This window comes from Terrapene carolina, unplaced genomic scaffold (genome assembly GCF_002925995.2).
Source record: "Terrapene carolina triunguis isolate 2854851 unplaced genomic scaffold, T_m_triunguis-2.0 Scaffold84, whole genome shotgun sequence".
NCBI lineage: Eukaryota > Metazoa > Chordata > Testudines > Emydidae > Terrapene > Terrapene triunguis.
The window spans coordinates 18,375,084-18,392,421 of NW_020664435.1; the positions used below are offsets into that span (position 1 = coordinate 18,375,084).

The 17,338-nt window shown below is 41.9% G+C and overlaps 1 protein-coding gene across 1 annotated transcript in view; it reads right to left on the reverse strand.

Moving 5' to 3' along the window:
- Window positions 1-17,338, reverse strand: part of DNAH11 (dynein axonemal heavy chain 11) — a 278,248-nt gene that overhangs the window by 225,347 nt on the left and 35,563 nt on the right. Inside the window, exons 6-8 of the mRNA XM_026649417.2 lie at window positions 16,555-16,766; window positions 11,384-11,617; window positions 7,547-7,714 (exon numbers count right to left, since the gene is read on the reverse strand). Coding sequence (XP_026505202.1) covers window positions 7,547-7,714; window positions 11,384-11,617; window positions 16,555-16,766 — 614 coding nt within the window. The remainder of the gene's footprint in view (window positions 1-7,546; window positions 7,715-11,383; window positions 11,618-16,554; window positions 16,767-17,338) is intronic.

A 17,338-nucleotide genomic window follows, 5' to 3' on the forward strand; every position in this document is an offset into this window, starting at 1 on the left:
AGAAATTAGGAGTTCAGGGTGCGGGAGGGGGAGAGGGGGAGAGCTCCGGCTGAGGGTGCAGGCTCTGGGGTGGGGCTGGGGATGAAGGGTTTGGGGTGCAGGAGGGTGCTCCAGGCTGGGATCAAGGGTTTCAGAGGTGGGAGGGGGATCAGGGGTGGGGCAGGGGGTTGGGACATGGGAAGAGGCTCAGGGGTGCAGGCTCCAGGCGACGCTTACCTCAAGCAGCTCTTGGAGCACCGTGGGGGGGGGGGGGGGCGGGGGCGCGTGGGGGAGCGGGGGGGGGGGCCATGCCACTGTTTCCAGGAGCCGCATGGAGCGGCCCCTGACCCTGCTCTCCAGCTGGAACAGGGCAAGCCTCAGACCCCGCTCCCCAGCGGGAGCTCGAGGGCCAGCTTAAAACGGCTGGCAGGCCGGATCCGGCTCACGGGCTGTAGTTTGCTCACCCCTGGTTTATATCCATCTGGAATAGGTGCACAGAAGACCAGACTCTCAGAACAGTGTTGCAGAAGAATGGGATGGAAATATCAATAAACAACACTAAAGCATGTAAAAAACTTGATGACAAAAATTATGGCAATCAGAACCTGGGAAGAGGGAGGAAAGGAAAAAAAAAAAGAGGCCAAATAAATTACAATCTATATTTTTGACACTGAGGGATGTACGCTGGGAAATATTAAGTGTAGTGAAGGCAGCATGCTTAACTCATATGGGAATGAGCATCTGAAAATGCTTCCAAACAAGGCATCTAACAGAGATAAATCACTGGGGCCCAGATCCATTGATTTCAGTGGAAGTTAGGAGCCTAAGTACCTTCGATGATTGGGGCCTGGGTAAATTCTGATTGACATTGAAGTCTCTAGTGGGGGCAGCATCCACCCTTCTTTAACTCCAAGGACTGCTGCAATGTGGGGTCTTTTGATCACACATGTGATAGGCTTAAGGGGTATCACCCAGGATCTCTTCTCTTTTAGGAAAATAATGGAAATTTCAGGTTTTACATATGTTATTGTGAATGTGTTCAGTAAGCATAATTCCTGTTCTCCAGATAAACCAGATACAGTGCTGTCCACTGAAAACAGTGGCAAATGCACAAATTACAGAAATGTACACTACAGCATCTGGTATATGTAGCTCCATATAAACCCAGCAAAATCCTCAAAGAATCCTAAACTTAAATCTGGAGATTTGCACCATCAACCAAACGGTTCCCAAGACTTTTCATTTTAGTCACACTCTTGACAAACGGGAGATAACCACGTTGATTACATATTTGTAAAAAGCTTTCAGAAAAGCTTTTCTAGCCTCTATTTTACAATGGTGTATTCTTTGCTCCAAACAAAAAAGGTCACGAAAAGGCCACAGTTAAATGAATATTCTCTCTTTCCACCAGAGGGTGGGCTCTAATGTAAATGTGAAGAAAATTTTCACAAGTAACAGTAGTGCATCTGACAAAGTCTATTCAATGGACTGGGACCTGCTTACTTGATAGACTCCATGGTGTACTTCTACACTTGTGACCAGTAGAGGCATTCAAGTTAGAGCCCTCTGTTGAGAAGGAGCTACTGGCAGGACATTTTTCTTGAGTTGCTCTCAAATTTTGAATTAACCCCCTTACTGCACCACCAGCCTCAGTTTGAAGTAACCTTAATTTGTTAATGTCAGAGCATTGTGTGAAACCCATCCCTTTTCCAGGTCATTTAGTGGGTGAGAGGGAATGGGGGATTAGTTTGATTATTTTGGTGCTCTAACTATATGCAGCTAGGTTGATTGGACTGGCTTTCTCTATTATAAATTTTTTAAGTAATATTTAAACTGATGTGCAGGCACAAGGGAGTATTGGATAGGCACTTTTTTAAAGGCATAGAAATAAATAGTAAAATTTTCTCTCTCTGACATTTTGACAGCATCCTTTTAAGTTTTTATGAAGAAATCCCAGTATAATCGAATTGGATTAAAAGTTAATAATTGCATTATTTGTACTGACTTGTGATATTATTCTAAGCCAAATACATGGATGTATGGCACAAAAATTAGAAAAGAAAACCAAGTTGTTCTATATTTTGTTGGGTAGGTGTGGCAAGGAGAGAAATGTCTACGTTTTTCTTGAATGTGTGCCAACTAACATTACTCCTTACTTTCATTCCTATGCCATTAGCCCTTCAGTCAAGCAGAGGTTCCCAACAAGTTTTAACAAGCCTAGCTTATCTCTTTACTTGTTATCAGAAAGTGGGATATATGGGCATCAAACTTCTGCTCAAATACATTAACTTTCAAATCAACTAAGTAAGCACTGAGTTAGAGTCAAAGATACTATATGCTTATTTAAGATAACCAGAGAATCAGCAGCTACTGTATATTAGGCAATAGAATAACCGTTGTTTTCTACAGGAGAGCTTTCTAGATCACAGTACTCCGTTAATATCTAAAAGATAACAGTTAACTAATTATTGCTCAAGTTTAGGTTAATATCTTGGGGCTCTTTCTACACAGAGCACTGTTTATAGGTTTGGACTTCCCATTTGGCTAAGTAATTCAGCTGAAAACAGAGCTGGCTAAAGAACAAATGTGAGTGCCTCCCATGGAGAAGAGTTCATGGACAGGATTCTCTTTCCACTATGTACCTCACCCTCCAAGCAGACATTTCCTCTTGATTTCAATAAAGTTACTCCTCATTTACACCACTGAGAGGAGAATCAGGCCAGAAGGACATCATTTCATCACTGTGCTAGGACCCCTTGCCTCAATGGGGTTCATAGAGCAGGCCTACGTCCCTCTGGGAAATACGCCGGGTACAGGGAAGCCCAATGGCCATGTGCTGTGCTTGCATGGCTATCTCTGCTCTACTTCTGCAGCACTCCCAGCTGCAAGGGGCGTTCTAGGGAGGAGCCGAAGTGGGCCAATGAAGGCAGAGGGTGCGAGACATATGCCCGGGGCATTCTCACAACTTGGCAGTTCTGAACCCCAGTAGGCTCCACAAGGGTCAGTGAAGCAGGGACTCAACTTAGGGAAGCTCTGAGGACTGCCCTAGCCTGCTCCAAAGGCCCGCACCATCTGTGCAGTCCCTGAACAGGGGAGGCCCAAGATACCTCTGCTGTGTCCTATGCTGGCACCAGTGTAGGCATGACCCTGCTGCAGAGTGATTAGGATCCTTCCACTGCAGAGGAAGAAGAACCTCCTCCAGAGCAAATGCTCACTCATTGGCCCAGTCCTGAACCGGGGTATCCTACATAATTATGCAATTCTCTGTTACCAGAAGGGCCGGATATTTTCCCTGGAGTACAGATGGGGAGGGGCGATAAGAAAGAACGAGAGGAAAAACAACAACAAAATAAGTCACTATGGGTGTGCTCCCACTGAAGTCAATGGCAAAGTTCCCAGCAACTTCACTGATGCAGGATCAGGCCCTATGTGACCGTGATACCAGTTTTGAGAAGCCAGTCTGTCAGACCTTTGGTGTAACTTAGCCTTGAGCAAAGCAGAACTTGGCACCTACTAAAAACAAGCAACTGGGGGCAAACATTCCAAATTCCAGTAGTAGGCTCTAGCTTAGAGCACCGCAGGCAGCCCCATTGCTTGCCCTCATCTATGGCTGGCCAGTTATGCAGACTGACCTCACAATCATAAATAAAAAAAACTAGGCAAATTCACTGTCACTAGCACCATTTAAAAAAAATAAAAGTTACTATGGTTCTTGTCAGACTCAAAAGACTAATTTGCACAATCATGGTGCCTAAGTATGTTCCGAGTTGGGCACCTTCTGTAAAGTACCATAGGACAGGAAAAAGAGCCTTAATGTCTGCTCATGCTGTAACTGAATGGAAACTCAGAGACAGGAGTTCCAATCTCTCAGTGTTTCTCAAACTGGGGTCGCCGCTTGTGTAGGGAAAGCCCCTGGCAGGTCGGGCCGGTTTCTTTACCTGCTGCGTCCGCAGGTCCGGCCGATCGCGGCTCCCACTGGCCGCAGTTCGCCGCTGCAGGCCAATGGGGGCTGCTGGAAGTAGCGGCCAGTAAGTCCCTCAGCCCGCGCCGCTTCCAGCAGCTCCCATTGGCCTGGAGCAGCGAACCATGGCCAGTGGGAGCCGCGATCAGCCGTACCTGCGAATGGGGCAGGTAAACAAACCGGCCCGGCCCGCCAGGGGCTTTCCCTACACAAGCGGCGACCCCAGTTTGAGAAACACTGCAATATCTTTTTAGCAAGATTTTCTCTAAGTCACATGCAGCTGCAAGTATGGTCATAGTCACAATAAAAATTACATTTGTTGTATATTTTTTACACATTTAAAAAATTTGATTTACACAAATGTTAATTAGATTAATTAAGTCTCACAAACGTTGGCTATCTGGGGTCGCTGACAGTATAAGCAAGTCCAGCAATGCATCTTTGATAGATGCTGGAAGTAAAGCAATAAGAATAAGAAAAGGTAACGGACTGAGCACAAGATAGGCAGCTAAATTAAATCAGACATCTTCAGAAAAAAAGTTTTAAATCATTTCTTGTCTTTTTAGTTCTTTCTTTATAATCTCCAAAAATAGCACATAGAAAATAGTCTTAACATACAACAATCAAATGAGATGAAAACAAATGGGGGAGGGGAACTATATGTATTATCCCACATCCAGACAATTAGAGAAACTCAAATATGTTTCTACCAATGAGATGTGGCATATTCCTATATCAGATTACGGTAAGTAGCCTAGATTTGTGCTCCAAGAACAAAGATTTTCTTTGGTCTTGATTGAGAACAGAATCACGAGTCATGTCAACAAAACTGATCATTTGAAGAAGTTCTTGAATTTCCAATAATTTATATATTAACTAACCATGTGCAATATGCTGTGTATTGAGATGCATGTAGAACATTTGTGAGGAAATAGCTTGACATAGCTCATATATTGTGCAATGAATAGTATGAACTTTGAAGCTTCTGCACACACATTAGCTTTACCCTGACAGCTATTGTTTATTAAAGCTTCTTGTTAGCATTACAAAACCCAAAGGCAAACATTTCCTGAAAACCTGAATAAAAGTAATGTTTTAGTGATGACAAGAAAAACATTACAGCTAATTGCTGCTTGGTCTTACTTTTCTGTCTCTTCAGTCAACGCTAAGGCTGACTACAAAAGTAAGAATGCTCACCATAAAAAAAGAAAGTTAATACTTTTTGAATACGCTTGAGTTAGCACTAAGCTGAAAAGTCAATAGGCTTTAAATATAGAATGAGTGTTCTCAGATACACTGCGAATGCTGCCTTTGCATAGTCACTAAATAAGGAATCAATGCCTTAACAACTGATTAACTTATAACAACTTGCAATCTCCATTTTGTGAGAAGTGACAATAGCTGTATTTTAATTAAGGTTTAGAACCTCCATTAAAGAAGCTTTAATGTTTAATCACATTTTTATACCTGTTGATACAGGGAGCATTCAATAAATATTTTAAAAGGGGCAGGGGAATATGAGTTGAAGGCTAGATAGTGCTTGGGGCGGCAAAAAACATAGAGCCGCCCCTGGCCATGCTCATGCTCTCTCAAATCACCATCACTTAGGGCTAGGAGAGAGGTATCATAAGAGTCATAACAACCAACTCTTTTTTCCAGAATGGCTTTAAGGCTTTCATGCAGTGCAAAATAGCCTTAATGGGACTAGAATCTGGTCCTAATATTTTGCCAGAATTTTAGCCTGATCTTAGTAAGAATGGTTTCATTATTCTTATCAAACAGTATATTTTGCAATATGCATATTGCAGATGAAATCCTGAACCTGCTGAAGTCAATGGCAAAACTTCCATTGATTTCAATAGGCTCAGGCTTTCGCCTTATGAATGTTAATATAGTAAAAAAGTTAGAAAAATAAAATCTAATACATTTCAAATTATACTTGCATGATTTTTGCATTTTTTTACAATTTAAAAAAAAATCTAAAATATTTCAGATATTTGCAAAAATCACCATGCTTCATAGTACCTCATTTTCTTCCATCCCCTATTAATATATATGAAATCATTTGCATAATCTTAATATTTTGTTCTGTTCTAAACAGTGTCTGTAAAAAGGGAATCTCCTTACCCAAAAGATGTGCTCCCTGTGTGCATTCAGAGTTCTAGCTGCTTACTTTAGTGACAAAAATAATTAACAAGTGAGCTCTACTGCTGAAAGCCCTGCAGCACCCACAAGGAGGATAAAGGAAACCTAAATTCCAATCATTTGCACCTGTACAAACACAATGACAGCAGTGGGTTGCAACAGATGTCATGATGGCCATAATCTGAAAACAGAGGAGTTACACAAATGTAGCTAGGTTATAATTTGGGCATGCAGAATTTTTATTACTGGTGAAGACAGAAGAGAAAGAAAAAAAGCTTATTTTGACTTTCAGAATGCAAGTAGAGTTTGCAGGGGTGGTGTTAGAAAACCTCTTAACTTGTAAACTGATAACACTTGTGGTGAAGTCCTGGCCCTACTGAAGTCATTGGTAAAACTTCCATTGACTTCAATAGGGCCAGGATTTCCCACTTGATTTGGCTTCATGGAGAGAGAAACATGGAAACTCAAAATGCCATTTGGTCAGTGTGGAGCCATGCAATCAGAATCTATCAAACTGACAAAGGCTCTGATCCACTAAGGTACTTAGAGGCTACTGAGATCCACACAGTGCCCATTCAGCTGTCCCTTAACCCCGTAGGTGCCTAAACTCACTCAGTGAGTAAGTTTTCAGGGTAAAAGTTCCCTGGGCACCTAAGTTTCTACCTTTGGGCATGTACACTGCTACCTCACTCTAGGCATCTTGATGCCTATCTCCCATTAAGCCCTAGTGTAATCCAGGAACCAGGGGAAGACAGGCAGAGGAGTGCCTCTCTCACCAATAGGGCCTGATTTAGTAAGTGTGTTCAGAGGCCACCTACTGGATTGGGTCCCATTAAAAATCTTGTAGTGGCAGCAAGCAGTGGTGATACCACTTCCCCCCCTTATCACTTTTAGCCCAGTGGAGAGAGCACTCATCTGGGATGTGGGAGACCAGGTTCAATTCCCCTCTCTACCTGAGCGGGGGGAAAAGATTTGAACAGGGCTCTCCCACATAACTCAAAAGAGTGCTCTAACCATTTAGCCATGGAAGATACTGATGGGGGGGCTGCCTCAGTCTCTCTTTATCCTTTGTTCAACAAGAGTCATTGGAGATGGGGAACTGGACGCAGGGTGTCCCATCTCCATGGGTAGTGGGTGGAGCCCCCCTGAAGACCAATGTTCAAATCCTCAAAAGATCCTGATAGATGCTTTTTCGCCACTTGTGCACCTCATAAAGCCTCCAAAGAATTCAGGTAGGAGAAAACACAAGGAAAACTGCTCTTGAGAAGACAAGTATAGAATAGCAAGAAGTGATGGAGGTCAGGTCCTGGGTGCATTAGCAAAGTTGCGTGGGAAATCTGTATAATGCTTACCTATATTCTGCCTGGCTCTAATAAATTTTTCACTTTCACAACCATTAAATGTTTTCATAACTATTAAGAAAAAAATTAAGAAACACCAATATGAAAAGTGCAACATTACCACGTTATTGTAATCTGAAGGATCATATGTTTTCTCCTTAAAAACTTTACAGCTTTCTATAAATTCTTCATTCATCCTGTAGATTTGTTCACTCAAAGTTTTCCCCTTGACTCCACCAAACTCCAGCTTTTCCAGCTTTTGAAATTCCAACATGATAACAAAGATATCCTAAATCATTGAAAAACATAATTAACTATGTGCCTTAACACAAAACAATGGAAACCATCATATTTGAGACATTTTTGCCTGGTTTGACTCATTTTGACCAAACCAAGAAACAAAAACAAAAATGGAGTTAAAATCTGCACCGCTTTGAGTAACCAGGATGTAAAAAAGGAAGGTCCAGATTCTCTAACTGACTCCATGTAGACACAGGGTTCATCTACGCAGAGAGTCACTCACAGGATTAGAACCCAAGTGGAAACAAATTAAAATTATCCAATCCAAATACATAACTGTAAAATTTGTTTTAATTTCATCAGCATCCAGGTAGAAAGAATTAGTGGAATATAAACAAACACTTTCATGTATAATGTGTTGATTTCTTGTCATTATGCGCAACAAAATGTTAACATGAAAGTTAAACAAATTTTATTCAGAGAAGTAAGGCTGAACCTAGTGTCACCTTCTTTGTAGTCTGTGCCAGATTAAATTTAATTTCTATGTTGTCCGATTTCACATGAAGGAAATAAGTGTCTTGTATCCCAGAGAGATTAAGGGAACTGTTTGATAATGTATTTAGAAATGCACACTGTGATGGGTTCGGTCACAGAGACCCCCTTGGGACTGTCACTGATGTGCTGAAACTACCTCTGAGCCCGTTTTCTCTGATGGCTTGGGACTCCAGACATAGAAATAGTGCATGCAAACAAATAGGATGAACACACTTGGTAGATCATACGCTTTGTAACGATACCTTACAAGAGACCTTTTGCATGAAGCATATTCCAGTTACATCATATCCACACTTATATTTCCATAAAACATATGGAGTGCAACGTCACACTCTCCTCCTGAACTTACTGCCAGAGTCTTGGACACTGTCCATGGCAGAGGCAGTACATGTAAAATCCCTGTTTGTCTCTGGTTACACACCCTCCCAGTACCTTTAAACCCTATGATGTTATTCATAGGTGTCCTAGCAAGGTTTGGGGTCCCGGGTGCCTGAAAACGTGTTGGGGTGTAGTATTGCTAACAGAATACATATAGCAGTATCTGTTAAAGTATAGGTGTCTTGGCATTTAGCCACCAATGCCATGAGGCGGTGTGCCTCAGTTTCCCCTTCCACGCAGCAGCATAGGCCTGTTATGCTTTTGCTGCTGTGCCAAGCTTCCAGCCTGTCTACAGGTATAAGCTGAAAATCAACATGCTTGTGGGACTGTTTTGTCACCATCCCTAGCATGTACAAAAGGTTTTTTCCCACAAATCAGGTATGTTACACATTTTTTAAGCGTTTACCATTAGCATCAACTTCTTTGTCTTGACCAATAGATGAAGTAGCAAAAGACACAGGATTAACAGCCAACTTATGATGGATAGACTTTGTTCACATAGCCTGGCTTGCCTAGTGTCTACTGCATTTTCCAATCTCTTTGTGTACCATAGTAGGTGCTCAGACACAGATTCTCCTGCCTTTTTGGAGAAGGCTCTTAATTCAGGCATGTGTTTGAGGTTTTGGCAAGGAAAGGGTGCACTACAACCATGCCTACCCTCGGCCCCTCCCTCTGAAATTTGTGTGTGTTGGGCCCCACCTGCTTGTGAAGCTTCCCAAATGCAAAGTTTTTCTTCCTCTTGCCTTAAAGAGACAGTGTTATTTCTTACAAGCATAGCAGGAACAACATCTTTTAATGGAGTGCTTTGGATTGGTAAAATCCCCTTGGACACCCCACTCTCTGTTCCCAAAAGGTCAGCTGGGAGGACTCTCCCCTCCAGGAGACCTGACACCCCACCCCCCCTTCCCTTAAAATCTGATCCACAGGTGAGGGGTCTGGCATTTCAGATGCAGATCCTTCACCCTCCTCCTGGGGAAAAGCCTCCCTACAAAAGGTGGCCAGACCCTCCTGTTCCCCCTCACCTTCCATCTGGACTTTCCTCTCTGTGCTCCCCTCTGAGGCTGACACACCTGTGTCCCCCAAAAGGGAATGTGACCCTCATCCAGTCGTGGGCTCACAGCTACCAGCTATGACAGACCCTTCATTGGCCAGCAACCCCCCGCCCCTTTTCACTCAGGTTGTGCTTGCTTCCAGCTACAGAGTCCTTGGGGTCTGTTCCCACCGCAGCAGTTACCAGGACCCCAACTTTCACCTGCAGGATACATGTCTTTGTGCACCTCTCTTTCCTTCTTGCAATTTGCAACCTGTGCAGTTCTAGCTTCTTCTGAGCTTCACTCTCACCTATTTTGCTTACTTTTCTGTCCCTATTCCCTTCCGGGCTCAGAGGTAGTTTCAGCACATTGGGTGACAGTCCCAAGGGGGTCTCTGTGACTGAACCCGTCACACAAACTTCCAACTCTTTTCAGGAAGAAAAGAAAACATGTTTGTCCGGCTATACCGAAAGGAGGACAGGAGACACTTGATATGGATTTAATCAGTGCACAACTTTATTATTAGAGGTGTCTGGGACTATCTGGCAGCAGGGCCGGCTCTGGCTTTTTTGCCGCCCCAGGCAAAAAAGCCTCCCGCCGCCTCCCCCACCTCCCCCACGGGGAGGGTGCTGAGCCCGGCCGAGGGTCTGCTCTCCCCGACTGGCCGGAGCACCGGGGGGAGGGCAGCAAGCCTGCCGTGGCTCCGCTGGCGGCCGGAGCGCCGGGAGGAGGGCAGAGAGCCCGGCCGGGGCCCCGCTCTCCCCGACCAGCCGGAGCGCCGGGGGGAGGGCGGCGAGCCCGGCCGGGGCTCCGCTCTCCCCGGCGGCCAGAGTGCCTCCAAGCACTCTGCTTGGTGGGCTAGTGCCTGGAGCCGGCCCTGTCTGGCAGATAAAAGTGTACAGTGCAGCAGGCAACTCCATGTTCATTCAGATAACTACCCAGGACTTCCACCAGCCCCCTTCATTTTCCATCCAGGTCCCCCAGACAACCTATGGCTTGGACTTTACCATTAACACCCCCCCCTTAGGAGGGTTAAGGTGGGCTATAAGAAAGAGGGCTTGGCTCCCTGCCATACCAATCACAGGAGCGCCGAACCCCCCCCCCCACGTTCCATTCCTTTAACCAGCACCTCCTTCCCGCCCGCCACATTCCATTCCTTTAACCAGCACCTCCTTCCCCCACCCCCGTTCCGTTCCTTTAACCAGCACCTCCTTTTTAAGTCCTTTACCAGGCCATTTATCTGGTCACTGGATGCCTTCACAGTGGAGTACCTGCACTGGACATCCGCCCCACACTTCCCGCTGTGGGGAAGGCAGAAAAAATCCACTCCACCTAGGCCAATCTGGTGGTGAGAGAAAAATTCCTTCCGAGGCACCCTAAAAGAAGTTACTAGTGCAATGCCAACAGCAGGTCCTGACCAAACCTGATATTCGCCACCTCAAGGGGAGGGAGGAAGGATGGGTGCTGCCTTGCCTGCTACCTGGAGAAAGGGCTTCTAACGCCTGGGCTTGCACCTTTTAAATTTTTTGCCCTACGCAAACAGGGGATGAGTCAGTGTGGCCAAGCTGACCCCCACCCACCTTTTTGCTGCAGTTTCTGAATTCCCCCCACCACCACCACCACTCAAAGCATTGCTACCTTCCTCCAGCAAGCCTGGACAATGTCTCCCACACTTCAGATGTGGTGCAGGCATTCTCAGATAATCTACACTGCTTGAAAAATGGATAAATATAATTACAAATTGTAAATAATACCTCAATTTTCACTAAGCGGTTGAGAAATAGGTCAAATCTGGCAAACACCATATTAGAATGGAAATCCCACGGTTTAAATTCCTTGCCATTGGTGAAGTAACTTGCCAACTTTTCTCTGTGGCTAAAGAAGAAATTCTTAAAGCTCCTTAAGGTATTTACAGCTATTTGCACATGTTCCAATGTTTCTTCAATTTCTCCTTTCAAAAGATCTTCTGGTGAGAGGTAGGATCTGGCCTAGAATTAAAAAAAAAAAGATGATGGGGAAGACCAAAAAAGTCACTGCTTATCAAAGCTAGCCATGACTTCAGTCAAAAAGACACTTCTTACTCTCTATGCAAGTTCTAATAATATTTAAATTAATTTTAATATATATATTAATATACTAATAATTTAAAATTGTTAGGCCTAAAAATTCTAGCTTGTCAATTTTTCCAAGTTACATTTCAGATGATTTAAACAAAAACACGTTTAAAAAAAAAATCAATATTTGCTGCAGCATATCATGTCCTCAAAATGTTAGATTTGTCACGTAACCCATGGAATCAAGCCAGCCCTGGCGTGCTATCTTTGTACACAGTGACAGTGCAGTGGTTTGTTCATAATGGGGGGAAAAACACAAACAAAAACAGATCAGCAACACTTGGGAAAAATATTACTTAATGTTAGAGACAGATTTCTCTGTTTATTGATAAATTCCTATCTTAGCTCTCTAATCTTTATTACACACACAGTTAGAACTGCCAGCCTCAGACTGGTATGACTTTTTTATTTTGTACATTACTGGAGCTTTTTTTTTTTTATTTTAATTTTTAAAGAGGGCTCATTCATAGACTCTTTAGCTATTCAAAATGAAAACCAGAAATAGCTATGTCACAGTAATTGTTTTATTATAGGCGGAGCTGGCAGCCTATAAAGGTGCCACAGGACTCTGTCGCTTTTTACAGATCCAGACTAACATGGCTACCCCTCTGATACTTGACACCAATAATAATGTTGCCCAACACTTCCCATTATTAGACTCTGCTACTTATAACTTTACAAAACTTTAATTGTTCAAGATGAAGCTTTCCATATCAGGCTAAGACTGAATGTTTATTCATTTATTCAAGTTCTGCAAAAATGGTTCTGTCGTTTCTAAATGTGAAATAAAGACATAGTTTTGTTCATGTTAAAAAATTCTTACAAGTGTTTCATTGAGATGCTCTAGCCCTTCTGTTCTTTATAGCAGGGACCAGAAATTTGGCAACGGAAGTCACCAAGTTGTCTTTTGTTTTCTCACTGAAAATGCAGCCAAATCTGACCAAATTATAAACCTTGGAAAATCGCCATTTGCACATGCTCAATAGAGCCTTGTTAGCGGGTAGAAGCAAAATTCTCTCAACCTTTCGCCTTTGGAGAAGGAGGAAGTATCCTGACTCAAATGCAGACGGGTTAGAAGCAGAGCAGCAGGAGCAGGAAAAGGGATAAGAGAAGGGAGAACAGGAATAGGCTGGAGGGACAGGAGCGGAGAGAGAAAGGGACAGGCTGGGCGTGGGGGGAGCAGAAGGGTCTAACCACTAGAGAACACTCCCCTCAAGACTAAATTGAACCCGGAACTCCTCCATCCCAAAGTTCCAACTGTGCACAAAATAGTTAATAATCATGTAATTAAAGGGTGTATCATAACACAAACACACAAAGGTTGCACAAGAAACCTTAATTCTGATATTTCCTAACTTTTGAATGCTTGACTTTGCAATCTTAGCATTCTAACGTTGTTTTTGTAATAATTTTGCATATAGACTCTGGATAGAATTACAGAGGTTTCAAGATAGTAGTTTTCTAGCTATAGATATTTTTAAATAAGTAGTAAAGTAAATCATGTAATTAACTATAGCTGAACTTTTCTTTAACAGGAAAAACTGCAAAGCAAAAAACTTTCTTTGTGAAATAGAAAGCAATTTCCAACGAATCTAAGAAATAATTTAACAAAATTGTAGCCTAACGCAAAGGTTGCTTATCTATTTTGCTCATTACAACAGTGACCTGGACTAAGCCTTTACCAGTGGGATCTCAATTACATTTAAAGTTATTCTCAAAATTCTCCACTGAAATGAATCAGAGTTTTGTCTGAGTATTAAATATGAGATTAGGCTCTTTTTTACAAATTTACTATTTTTTTCAACAAAGGAAAGCTAAGTTTAACTCTTATTGACAGCATTCCTGTATATAACTACTTATCCTCATTGCCTATTTTCATATTAAGTACTTTGCTCTAGTGAACCATTCAGTACAACCAATTTAATCAAGGCCTCACTAGACAGATAACCTCAAGAGAATAAATATATTTGCTATTACATAACTGTGTATGGTTACATTCAAAGCCCCTGAAAAAGTATTTATTAGCATTACTCTACTAAAACTGGTATGGTACAATTAATTAATAACACAGTAAATATATTATTACTGACTCCTTTAATGGCTAAAGTAGTGCATGAAATAACTAGATAAAAACCTTTTAAATACAGAGATAGAAGCCCATTTTGACTTTCAGTTGACTTGAGTAATATAGAATCAGTGCATGGTAAAAATATCTACCTTTGGTGTAAGCAAATATACTGTTAAAATAAATAAATAAAACAACAATAATAAATAATAATTTGTACTTCAATAGCTCCTTCCATCAGATTATTTCAAAGTGCTTCACAAGCATTAATGAATTAAGTCTCAACATACCTGTGAGGTATGCAAGTATTAGTATCTCTGTTTTACAGATAATAAAACTGAAGCAGAGAGTGGTCAATGAAGCAGCACACAAATTGAGTCCGTGACAGAGTTTGGAAATAATCCTGATATCTGGACACCCAGGCCTGTATTATAAAAAACTAGATGGGACTGCTATAGAACAGTACCAGGAGACAGAGTGGTCTCACAGTTAGACAGCAGACTGGGTTCTACTGTCAAAAAGCAATCCGATACCTACACAGATCCACAGACCTACCACTGACCCATAAGTTTCAGTACCATTTTGGGCACTCAGTTTCCACAACAGTAAAATGGGGATGACAACAATAACTGGGGTGTTGTGAAAATGAACCAACACCCTTGGATGAAAATTCTCTGTCTATATACAAGAGTAAAGCATTATTGTTTTTGCCTGGTCAGGCTGCATCAAATTTGATGCAAACTTGTAATTAATGGTTGTTACATCAGATCTAAGAACTGAATTTATTAAATTAGTATACTTCAAATGAGAAGTTACCTATACAACAGACTGGGAAAATCCCAGCTCTGCTGCCATCTCGCTTTTATTTTTCCTCACTCCCTCACCACTCCTCTCTCACAAACAGATAAAGCATTATACTCCCACCCCCAGTTATTTTTCATTTTTAACTCCATCACTCTCCATGCCTTACTTTGCAGCCAACATAGAAGTGGCCATATATTCTTTGAGGTTTCCTTTCAAGTCAGTCAGCATCACTTCTAACTGGTTCTAAGTGTTGCTGCGCATTCTGTCAGAGATCAGAATTAAGAAGTAAAACAGAATCGCACCTACATCATTAACACTAGGCTACTAACAGTTTCCCTTTTTAAATAGAATCTGTCTTCTGTGTTTGGAGCATTCACAGATACTGTGGTTTCTGTGGCCTCTGCTTTTAGCGTATGGTTTTTTATTTTAAAAACCATGTTAGTAGCAATAGTAAGACTAGATTAATTACTCTGTAAATACAAAATAAAAAAGGCAGAATGTAGTAATAGTCACTACAGGAAATCTAGAGCACTCAGGAAAGCTTCAATGGAAACATGAACATTCAAACTTTGTAACTCAACCTTCCAGAATCCAGCATAAACATAGTAGCAGGGAAGGAGATGGCATGGAAAAATGAAGGCATGACAAAATGGGAACAGGCCACTGAAAATCTATTCTATAAATAAAAATAGACAGGGAAGGCTCAGTTGCATAGTGTTGTTTAATGTGGGAGACAAAGTAGATTTCTGGAGCCCAATTCTCCTCCCAAGGCTTGGCTACATGAGTGCATACTGGGCACAGCAGCCACTGTTGTTACCCTCTGTCATGCTGGTACCACATCTTGCATTCACAAAAATAACTATATATTTTCTTCTGGGGCACAGGTGCTCACACCAGTTTTGTTCTGAGAAAAGCTAAGCACCACTGCAATTCTACTGTAAACATGAAATGCAAATATTACAGCGACAACAGTACATTTGGTCCTCCCAGAGCTGTCTCCTAGTGGTCCTGCTCCCTGTTCTGACAAGTCTCTGTCTTTGTGGCATAAATCAGGAGTAATGTCTAGTGTGAAAGGAGAATCAGTTTCTTCATCTCCCATTCCCTGGCCAGCAGGAGATTAGAATGCTGTGGCAGCTGTGCAATCATGCTCTGAAGTAGGCTAGGGAGTGTCAGTTTCTCTTATGCTCCTCAAAGGTGACTTTTTTGGCCAATTAACAAATGCTATTGACTGTTTTTGAAGGGAGTCCTGTATTTGCTTGGCCAGAAGAACAGTGTCCACAACACTGGACCTCAAGAAATGGCTATATTTAAAAGATACCACTATGAACACATGTCTTAGCGCCACTCAGATATGTTGGGCTAGGAAAGATGTTTGGATGGAAAAGTGGGAAAGGATCAGTATGTGTTACATTAGTGGGACTTTCCCTGCTAAATAGGGAGGGTTTATTGATTGTGGGAGTATAGAAAATGCAGCATTTCAAAGTCACTCACTGACAATTTGCTTGCTAATTCCATATTTTCTTGATTTGAATAGCTCTTATCACAAGTTTGCAATTTGATAAAGCAAATAGTTTTCATTATACCTGCTAAGAAAAGAGACATTAGACCTGCCTGGCAACAGAAGAAACAACTTGCCGAGCGCTGCATGATTTTTGAAGAATACTTTTTCTTCTTTATGCAAAGAGATTATTGCATTTTTTAACAAAGAACTTGTGAAATGGCAGCACTGATCGTTCTAATTATTTGGCTGTGCTGCAGGTTTAGTAGTGAAATGGTAATTTGAGATTTCTGCAGAAACATGATTAATGTTCTAATTGTTCTATTTATTAGAAAAACTAAGTAACACAGGCTAAATTCATATTCTTTTGTTATTAGCATACGATTTATTGACTGGCCCTTATTTACTGGGTACATATAGTTTATGATTTATATTTTGAGCTACCTGGTCAATGAACAGATTGCAGAACTCTTGCAGTAGAACTATTATTCGTGCCGGCACACTGTAAAACTGGGAGTGACTCCAGATCAGGGAGATGGTGTGAAACAAAGGGGGAATTAAAGCACGGATCTTGGGGAATTCTGTCTCCTGAAGAAACTGAATGGGTCTTCTCAGTGGTCTCAGGTACAGTTCAATATCTTGGGCTTCCATAAGTGCTGTAAAAAGAAAAAAAGAAAATGATAAAACCTCAGATATGATTGTTTCTAAATCAGCTTGTTTACATTGAGGAATGAAAAATTATTCTAGTCTAAAAGGAATATAGTTTCAATGCAATAACTGTAAAAATTAGAAGGCTTATCAGTGTCAATGGCGGAGAGTGTAACTTTGTAAATTTAATCAATTTTATTTTTTCCCCACAGATATAAAATGACAACAGACTTTATCCAGGGAGAAATATATGTAGGTTTCTGGGGCATGAGACAGTATTGTGGTGAAGGCACAGAAGCTCGACGACACAGCACAAGGCTCAGACAACTCCCCATTCATCAGTTCTACTGCTGGGAGTTAGAAAAGAAAGAGTTGTGATGCACAGATCCCTGTCTGTTTGTTCCCCCGCCTCAGCCAACCAGCTTGGAGTGACGCAGAAGTTACTGCAGACCTACATTTTAAGTAATAGGCATGTGCAATTCCAGCAAGAGGGACAAGTCAGAGGCCTGTAGTCTTTTTTAAAAACTGTGTTTGTTGGAGAAGCGGCATGTTTCCAAACAATGCTCACTGGCAAAGAGCA